At 34.7% G+C, this 10,228-nt stretch overlaps 1 protein-coding gene across 2 annotated transcripts; it reads right to left on the reverse strand.

Annotated features, from left to right (window-relative positions):
- Positions 1 to 3,246: 3,246 nt before the first annotated feature.
- copz1 (COPI coat complex subunit zeta 1) lies at positions 3,247 to 9,378 on the reverse strand. 2 transcript variants are annotated; one of them, XM_037684145.1, is made up of 9 exons: positions 9,295 to 9,378; positions 8,795 to 8,863; positions 7,635 to 7,716; positions 7,443 to 7,534; positions 6,305 to 6,360; positions 6,112 to 6,189; positions 5,967 to 6,018; positions 5,838 to 5,876; positions 3,247 to 3,713 (listed from the first exon to the last, which is right to left on the reverse strand). In XM_037684145.1, the coding sequence occupies exons 1-9, from the start codon at positions 9,310 to 9,312 to the stop codon at positions 3,666 to 3,668; spliced, it is 534 nt and encodes a 177-aa protein (XP_037540073.1). In that variant the 5' UTR covers positions 9,313 to 9,378; the 3' UTR covers positions 3,247 to 3,665. The 2 variants fall into 2 exon arrangements, with proteins under 2 accessions (XP_037540073.1, XP_037540072.1); XM_037684144.1 differs by lacking the exon at positions 9,295 to 9,378 and having other exon boundaries at positions 8,795 to 8,890.
- Positions 9,379 to 10,228: the final 850 nt, after the last annotated feature.

Genomic DNA, 10,228 nt, shown 5'->3' on the forward strand with positions numbered 1-10,228 from the left:
ACGGAATCAAGCCTGAACTTGGGCTGACTACAAGCAGACAAGAACCAGAATACTGTGGCATGTAAACACCAAGTTTTTGAATAGTTACCATTAGTCCATAGTAAGATATTACATTTTAAACACCACATTTAGGCTGTATAAGGATGGGAAGAGAAAAGCCACAGCTCTGCTGGGAAGAAAATCAAAACCCAGTTAATGTGAACGTAAAGCACTGAGACTGTGTCGAAATGATTGCGGTTTGTTTTATTTTGTAAACCAAGCTGCTGCTGCCTCGCAGCGAGGTCGTCGGATCAAATCTCGGCTGGGGACTTTTCTGGGTGGAGTTTGCATGTTCTCTCTGTGCATGCATGAGTTTTCTCCGGGTACTCCGGTTTCCCCCCACAGACCAAAAACATGCATGTTAAGACTGATTGGTAACTCTAAATTGTCTCTAGGTGTGAGTGAGAGAGTGAATGGTTGTTTGTCTTCATGTGTCCCTGATTGGAGACCTGTCCATGGTCCAGAGAAAAATACTAATGTTAGTAAAATCCTGAGTTTAAAGGCATGTACACTATGTCTTGTTCTCATGATTGTGGTATGTGGGTCTTGCGTTTTGTTTATCAGGACCTGCTGCTGTGCCATAAAAACATGCTGTCATTGTGTTGTGTCTGTTTAGCTGGACAAGTTATTGAATGGGCACTGAAGCCCAATGACTATGACATAAAGACTCCGTAAGCGTACAGATGATGAGAATTTATTAGCCCCCACCACCACCACCACCACCACCACCTCAGCCAACACACACATACGCACACAATGGAAAGAGAGCAACTCTTTGGCAGAATGTATTGATCAATTACAGGGCTCTAACGCACACGTCTCTGACAATTTTACTGCATGGTACGTACAGTATGTCAAGCCGTGGCATTTCTAACTATCGCACTCATTTTGTATAATTAATATAAATTACCTGGCTGCTTTTTATGATGGTGCAACAGTAATTACACGATGACAGCAAGTCACTGAGCTGCCGATGCTGCTGCGGGGCTGTCTACATGAAAAGTGAGTGTCCAGACAGACATCTTGGGTGGGATTCAGTTTTAACCCTGTCTTCCCTGCTGTGCACTTAGAGATTTCTTCTAATTACATTTACGGCTTTTCAGCCCTGTCCTTTTTAACCCTCTCCCCTCACACACACATTTTGACTGAAACCACACACCAAAACATAAGCTGCCCTCATTATACCAGAAAACTGGTGCAAGAACAGTAAACAGGTGAACAGAGTCTGTTTGTGGTCGTTAGTTTAACAATTAATTGCTTTTTGTGCAGAGAAACACCAGCAGCAGCATCTGAGCTTTCAGTCATGTGCGGACACAAAGAGGAGTCGAAGACTTAAAGCCAAAACCATGAAAACCCACAGCGCAATCTGACCAAACCTTTCAGATTTAAATGAAAATGTCAACTTATGTGACCAAACAGAAATACATGCATTGTTTTGTAATAACTAACGTAGTATTTTAAGCTGCTTTCCTTTCAACTAAAGGATGAATGCATTCTCCCGTGACTGCAGTTACACACACAACTGAGTATTGGCCACTATATCAGAACTGTGAATCACATTTTCAACACAGGTTTCTTACAAATGTACTTCATTATTTGCCTGTAGATGGGGTTTAATATATTAAATGGAGCAAATGAGCGGTGAAATGCTAGAATATGCTCTCTGCTTTCCAACAATATACTATAATGTGGGTGATTCTCTCCGCAAACTCCCCCAGGCTGCAGACATCTGTACATCAAAATGATTCACTTAATCTTTTTTTGTCATTTTGATGTCTTCAGCCAAATTATCTGGATATAGAGACCTGATGCTGGGGGGAGGGGGAGTGACAAGCCTCAGACGATACAATTTGTGAGGTTACAAACAGCTTAGCTCCTTTTAACTCGGGTCATGTTGCAACATGACAGAATAATTGCTTATTAAGGGATTACAAAAATTGTACTGTAAAATTGTATTGTTTATAATATAGCAGTTTTTGTTTTGTTTTTATATCACTTATATTTAATTTTTATTTTAGATGCTTTTTATATATTTAATTTGCCTCTGGGATTAATAAAGTATTTTTGAATTGAATTGATTGTCTACCTCATTTGTGTTCTTTGTTTAAAATAGGTCTCTCTTGTAAATGAGTTGAGACTAACTTGTATAAAGGTTGAATGAATGAAAAATAATGTACATTTGCAAAAATGCACATGCATGCTTCTTTCAGGTTTCTGATGCATGGATTTCTAAGCAACATGCTCGGTGTGTTTACCTCTCCTTCCATACAGACTTTAAACATGATGCGATTATATAAGTTCAATATCATCTTGTTTCTATCTAATATTGTAAAACATTCACATTTTAACATGTGTATATACTACATAGCTACACACACACATTAATTAAAACATGTTCACTGCAAGGGCAATCAAAGAGTGCATGGTGTGAACTGGAACAGTGCATGATTGAATCTGTCTGTTGCCGTGACAACATAAATCTGATGAGGAAAAAAAAAAAGAATCACAGGGTAGAGATCAGAATGTGAACACGATAGCTGAAGAGCAGATAGGGCATTTATAATGTCACATACATCAAGCATCACAGGAACATGGTGCCCATTCCTTAATTCAATTCTTTGAAGGATATCCCCATTTATATTCTGTGTGTGAAGCAGCTGTGGGACAGTTGGGATACATGACACATCAGATCCATGATGTCCAGAGGTCCTCGTTTGAAATACATGTGTTGTGTTTCTGGTTAAAACCGTTTCATGCCACAACACTCAGTATCATATATGGTTTATCTATTCAAGGCAGATACTCAAGTATAATCTCATCTAAAGAGAAAATGTAACTCAGCCTTGTACTTTATGGATTGAACCAGGAGGTGGAGCCCTTGCACTGGTCAGCCTCAATGAGGTCTTTGGCCACAAAAGGCAAAAAAAATGAGGGCTTTTATCAGTCAGTTACAAGAATTATGTAAAAAAAAAAATCCACAATCACACAAAACTGCAACATTTTTCAAGGTTCATTCATGATTAATATTTCTGAAAAAATTGATCAAAATAATGAATAACGAAATCCGCACATTCCTTATGCTCAATATTAGTGGTCAGATTTTAGCAAATATGATTGATACTTAAAAAATATATCAATTTAAAAAAACTCAATCATTCCTCAATGACCGTAGTACTGATTGCATAATTTTCAATAAAAATATGCGTGAAAATTCAAAGTGGCTTTATTTTACAGTAATCAGGAGAAGATGACAGCATGCTGTTCAAAAGATACTTCGTTACTGGAGATACATGGAATGATGTGAGAGGAGAAGATGCTGTGAAACATCGACATATGCTCAGTTATAATAAAAAAAAAAAATCAGCTTCTTAAGAGAAAAGAAAAATACAATCCATTGGTGGAATGTACACATTTTATCTTCATTTTGATCATACATGAGACTGAGCAGATAAAAATATGGAAAATCAAACTTTTTTTAAGTATAAGTCCTGAACTGTGACTGGATCAATCACAGGTACTTCTCACAGCATCATCTACGGTGGAAGTTGGAGGAGAAAAAGCTTGAGGATTAGTGCCATGTGGTCTGTTCTGAACAGTGACTCACTGATGAGCAGGCACGAGGGTGACTATCGTAGGAGCGACCACTTGATCTGTTCTTTGGCAGACTGAAGCACCTGTGAAAAGAAATGGCTTTGTTTAGGCAGATCACTGGAGAAACGGTGTTATAACACTTAAATGATGGCTACAGTTGAAGTTAAACCCTAAACAGAACATACAGTAACGCGTTATTCTGGAGCCATTCCTCATTTCTAAACTTTCCTTCGAAGGAGTCAAACTGTTACCATTTTTAAAGTGGTCTTGATCAATAATTCAGGTTTTCTGAAGGTCTGTCAAAGTTTTTCTTTGAAGTTAGGCTGCTTTTCACACATTTGCATCCCATTTATAAATTTATTTTTAAACTCAAAGGATGAACCTGTTTTGGGTTGACATACACCAAACAATTTAGCAGATAACCAAAATGAAATTTGATCTTTAGGCACTTTGTTACCAACATGCTGTCAAAGACACAATTTCCACATTTGTAAAAACAAAAACAGAAAAGAAAATACCGCAGATAGTTAGACGAAATATATTATCAACAAAGTGATGCCCTAAAAGCTGAAACCTAAGATGATCAACTGATTCAGTTCAATTCAGTTTATTTATACAGCGCCAGTCAACAGAAGTTGGCTCAGGGCACTGAATAAAGATATTCATATATAAAATAAGTTAACAAACATCCATATTTAAAAATAATAATTTAACATTTTTAACATTTAACTGATGAATTGTTTGATGAATTTTCACCTGTTTCCTAAAGAAATGACATTCAAACACTGTTTGTCTGCTTTAAACATTACTTTTAAACCTGCCACATCTTCTGTTCTCTACTTGTTCACTTTCCTCATCGTTTTGTTTTATCTCCATTACTTTTTATCATTCCATCTTGGAATCCACACCCACAAGCATTACAACACACAAATATTACAATATTCCAACTCAACACCCAAGACACACATAAAAAAGACAAAAGAACAAGTTGTTGACTGCAATAATTCCAAAACATGTCAAAAGGAGTAAAACACAGTTCACATTTCCCTCATAGATTGACTTACCTATTCAATTTAATATTTCATTATTATAAATGTTGTAATGTTCTTTAGAAAACTAACACGGTCAAAAATCAATGTTTATTCAGAAGACAACATCTTCCAGTATGATCTGCACACAGCTGTTTTTCTGAGGGCATTAGTTCTGGGCAGAGGTAGTGTAAAAGTAACAACAGAGGCTAGTCTCTAATTAAAACCATGTCTGTTAAAGGTGGGTAATAGCTGTGAGAAAAGGCCAAAAGGTTGATGTAAAATCCAAATATTATGTAATAAGAAAATAAGGCTATACACTAGTCTGCCATTGACCTTCATCCATGACATGCTTTGATGCATGAAGTTAACATTAATTCTAAAATCACAGACAAGTGCTAATCTTGCAGCATTAAACACATACTGCACAGTATCCAGTCATAATCAGGTGTAAGGACTGAACAGAAAATAAATGGAAAAATATCCAAAGAAAAATGTTGAAAGACCTTCAGAAAGATCAAATATCAACTGAAAAGTTGGCTCCATGAAAGCAAAAAACAAAAAAATATTGGGTCTTGTTTGTTTTTTTTTTGTTTGTTTGCAAAGTACTGTACCTCATACAGAGCTCAATTAAAAAGCAAGTGACATGAGTCTTGGTAGAAATTACAAAAGTTACAATTAGTTGCTCAAATTCGACAAAAAAAAAAATACCGTCATATTAAGGAAGATAAATATTCAAGGCCTAATTAATCATCTTAATTCGCTGAGTGAAAGCCAAATCATAACCATAAAGCATGAAGACTGGACACAGACATTAATCACGACCATGGGAGGAATGGCGTTAGGCACTTTCAGACCTCTTAAATGACAACATTAATCACAAGCAGCTCTCTCACTCACGCACACAGACAGGCTTAGAAACTGTAAGACTGAATACTGTTGGCTACCTACTCCCTCACCACCAAATAATTAGTATCACGCACACCATTGTACAGATAAAAAAAAAAAAGCCCAAAATTTGACAGCTCAAAGGCGAGTGACAAAGTAGACGAGGAAAATGACGCAATGACAGTGCCGTAGTATTTTTAGATTCTCAAGTAATTTTTAACAGTCAATATACTAATGGATGTTTTACACTTTATAGTAGACAGAGGATCAATACAGACATGCTTTACTCACCTGGGTGACTGTCTGTTCTGTCAAAGGTACATCATCACCCTACAAAAAAAATGTATATTGTATTTGCAGCTCATCACCTTTAAACTTTACTGAATATTTGTGAGAGGACAAATGTCAAAAAGAGCTTACTCTGAGGGCCACTCGATGAACAACTTGCTGAGGGTCACTCTCTAAGATCACCCTGTTGGAGGCACAAAATGTCCCATCGACAATTAACAAAAAGAACCAGAAGAATTCAGAACGAGAACGTTCATAATGACAAACTCTGACTTACCCTCCATCCACTATTTCATCCACAGCCAAGAAGAGTCCCTCCATGTTCTCCAACAAGGCTCTCCTCTCAACATTTTTCCTTCAAAAACAAAAATGGAAAAACGTCAGCTATAATCTCAAGCTTACTCTTCTAAATGTCCTATTTTTTTATTTGCTTTATTATTCTTTGCTTGAAAATTGCTGCCAAAGCAAACCTCAACATCTGACTGAGGGAATCAAAAAGGCAGTTCAGAACAGCCATGAGCATAAGCTGTGGAAAGAAAAGAAACGTTAAAATTAGAATCTAGCATCGTGTTTGGTTTAGTAATTTTTTAAATCACTATTAGCTACCATTTTTAAAAAATTTTAAATTAACCCCCCCCCCCCCCCCCAACGTTTTAAATAAAAAAAATAATACCCAAGTTGAAAAAGACAATTGCCAAATAGTGTAAATACATTGAGGACAGAATCACTATATTATCAAATCTTTGGTACGCTTAAGAAAAACTAAAGGAATTTGTAATGCTGATTTGATTTATGAGGTTTGTGTGCACTACACTGTTACAATAATGACATTTAAATATAATGTTTCCTAGTATTTACTTGACTGTTAGCCTAAAACAAACTAAATGAACTGATCATTCTAAACTAAACTAAAAGTCTAACTATTCTGAACTAAAAATATATATAAATAAATAAACTAAAGGGATGGCTGTGGCTGAGAGGTTAGAGCAGTCGTCCTCCATTGTGAGAGTTGGGGGTTTGATTCCACCAGCAGTCACATGCCGCAGTGTCCCTGGGCAAGACACTGAACCCCTAAATGCCTCTGATGTGTGTCCCATCGGTGTATGAATGTGATAAAGCTCTGATTAGTCTTTGTAGAGATCTAGTAGAGTGCTGTATGAACAGGTAAATGAGGGCACAGATTGTGTTGTAAAGAGCTTTGAGTGTCTCAATAAGATAGAAAAGCGTTATATAAGTAAGTCCATTAAATCTGAGGAATTATGATACTATGAAAACATTTGAATGATAATGAATAAAATTAACAATAAATTGCAAAATAGCTAAAGAACAAAAAACATAAAATTAGATTTTTTTTTAAAGAGACTAAATAAACTGAAGTTTTTAGCATTTCAGAATAAGCAGAAGACACATATTCAAAAGTAGAATTTGCTCTTTCACCTCCAACAATTTAAACTGTCACACCTGTTTCTCTAAAAAGGAGCACAGCAGACTAAATAAAAGTGGGATACTGAATTTTCTCTCGAGATTCTGCTCATCTTTAAGCACTTGTGTTTTAATGTTCACTTCACAATGTTTTTTTTTGCAAAATTCTAAAATGACCCTATTTACCTCATTTTCATGTGAACTTCCAATCACATAAAAGAAAAGATCTATATTGCTCTTGTAGACAACAGTCAAGCCTTCCAGTAATGCGATCTCACCTAAACAAAATGTAGAAAAAATAAAAACATAAAAAATTAACTTGTAAGTAAACTGATCCACATTATTAGTCCTTAATATGCTGATCATTACGGTACTTACTGTCAGTCCTGTGCGTTTTGTTGAATATATTCTTTTCGAACGCCTTCTGCTCCTTCACTGTAGGGTAGGTGTCATCATAATACTGTTGGTGCATTAAAATAGTTAATATTTTGAATTATAAATATGCAATTAAAAATATAAGAACTGTTTATTTTAGCCAAGGTTAAAGATAATGAACTGTTTAACTTTCTTGAAAAAAGGAAATAAAGCTAAGTCACTGTCATAATACTTTCTAACTTCCTGGTAGTTCTGCGGCGTAAAGCCGTTGTATTCTGACTGTACAAGCAAGTGTATTTCAAACTAGGTGTCGAAAGAATTTTATCATTTAACTGGATTTTTTTTTTTCAAATAAGCCATTATTAAAAAATATCTAATAATCAAAAGGTTAATTTACAATTAACACTACCATAGTTAGTTATTAAATAAATTTGCAGACTTTAATCACTAACCTTTAAAACTTATTTAACGTTTATGTTCACACAGCACATTTCTGAAATAAAATAAGTAGTGCAGGTAACGGATACAAATGTTTTTCAATTTCTAAACATCTTAATTTGGAAAAACAGTAGCAAAAACTGCTTATGTTTTGTGTGCATTCTGCAAACGTAAATGTTTTGCACAAATTTAGATGTTTTATAGTTATTTTATGCCATATTAGGTTTGCACTTGAATGATGCTAAAGAGAAAATCTTTCTGGATTGTTTTATCCTCAGTTTTGTACATTATAGATTCAATTAAAACACACATCATAAAAACAAAAATAAATGTAGTCAGCATAAAAGACACAAGATGTCATAGTGTAATTCTACTTTAGTTTGAAACACAGTAATTTATAGTGAACTATTCTAATAAATAATACAAAAATAATCTTTTTTTTTTCTTGTGTATTTTGCTGCAATGCAACATTAACTCACTGAATCAAGCCTTTATATTTGATATTAAAGGTATAATTTAAACAGTAAGGTAAATGTGTGCTTTTGGTGTCATCATCTCATCATTTTTGGTTTCACACTTATTTTCACGCTTTTATCAAGATAATATATTACATTTACCAAAAGTAATAATAAACTATAGTTAATATCCATTGAAGAGGCAGAGTTATTTATGCTTCAGGAACAGGAATGCTGATCATATATGATATTTGCTTATAAAACCTTTACCTTGGCATAAAGCCTGTCTCCATCATTGTCCAAAATTAGAATAGCTTTGACAGTGTATAAGGAGGGTTCCTGCGTAGACAGCAATACAATGTGCATTATATTTAATCATCAACTGATAAGAAATAAAATATCACGAACATCAAACAAAGAACTGTGCTGTGTGCTAATAAAATTGACAGGGGGTGTTGTAGGCCCCGAGATGAGTGAATGAAGACGACAATAATGCATCAATATCGGTTACGAAAAGTAACACAAAACTGGAAACTGTATATAACAATGTTCGTCCTGTAGTACGGAAGACATGACACTTCCACATCAGCAGCAAACATTCGGAGACTTCACCCATGCTAACAAGTTAGCTAACAGTTAGCTTCAGTTACTCCGGCAACTAAGAAAAATAACAATGTTTCGCGAATATTCAAGTAAATCTTAATATATATTGTGATAACAAGTTTTGCCTTTCAATAACTGTAACGAATAGATAACTGAGATAATATTACCAGTATAGGAGAATCCATATTCTATGTTGTTCGCAAACCAGCTCTAACTAAGCTAACACTACTGTACAGTCCGTCAATAAGGCTCTTTCCTATTGGCTGATAGCGCCTCATGTTGTACGTAATAAAGTTGCCAAATAGGAAAGAACGAATTATCGCACAGTCACTTTGAATTGGTCTGTATTTTTTATCGAAATCATCGTATGAGTTGAATGTGGATATATATTGTAAATCTGGCAACGCTGGTACATAAAGAGCAAAGGTCCATGTTTAAAAGTCTTACGAAATAGCATGCTAGTGTACTTATTTAGTGTTTACAAGTTTACATGTACAAAGTTTTAAATTTCTAATCGCAATACATTTCCCATCTTCTTTAAAAAGAAAACGGTTTAAGCAATTTACTTATAATGTATTTACTTGTTCATAAAAGTAACAACTGAATATATTTAACTTTCATTTTGACCTAAGCTTAAAAAGAAAGTGTTAATTCTAAAATTATTCATACCTTTCCAATGACAGAAGATCAAACTTCAATTTGGTCATCCAATAAGGGCTTTAAGGGTTATGGGAGGTTTTACAGAATTGGATTAGTAACATTTGATAAAGTTGGCCTTCACATGGGAATTAAAAAAATATATATTAGCATGTTCTGTTCAAATGTATCTTTTCTACATTAAAAAGTTAAATCATGTCATCTGGACAGAATCTTCTTGGATGAAATAAAAATAAAAAAGAAAGAAGAAGAATCTATCCAGATGACATGACAGATGACATCTTAAGTGTGTTTGTGATACCTGGATGATTGAGCATGCTTACTTCTTTTTACCTAACTTAAATGTTATTTTCCTCTGTAATGTATGCATAATATACAGAACATTTAATAAAAAATTTAAGAAAGTTACAAAATAATGCATGATTGCAAAACACATGTGATGTA

The sequence above is a fragment of the Nematolebias whitei genome, chromosome 11 (assembly GCF_014905685.2).
Source record: "Nematolebias whitei isolate Nwh7 chromosome 11, NemWhi1, whole genome shotgun sequence".
NCBI lineage: Eukaryota > Metazoa > Chordata > Actinopteri > Cyprinodontiformes > Rivulidae > Nematolebias > Nematolebias whitei.

Excerpts from the sequence above, each read along its gene's own strand:
- copz1 (XM_037684144.1), bottom strand. The coding sequence starts at position 8,890 with ATGCACATTGTATTGCTGTCTACGCAGGAACCCTCCTTATACACTGTC. Across the intron at positions 7,535-7,634 it reads CAAAACGCACAGGACTGACA|GTGAGATCGCATTACTGGAA; the intron begins GTAAGTACCGTA and ends CATTTTGTTTAG. Across the intron at positions 3,714-5,837 it reads CAGAACAGACAGTCACCCAG|GTGCTTCAGTCTGCCAAAGA; the intron begins GTGAGTAAAGCA and ends TTCTTTTCACAG.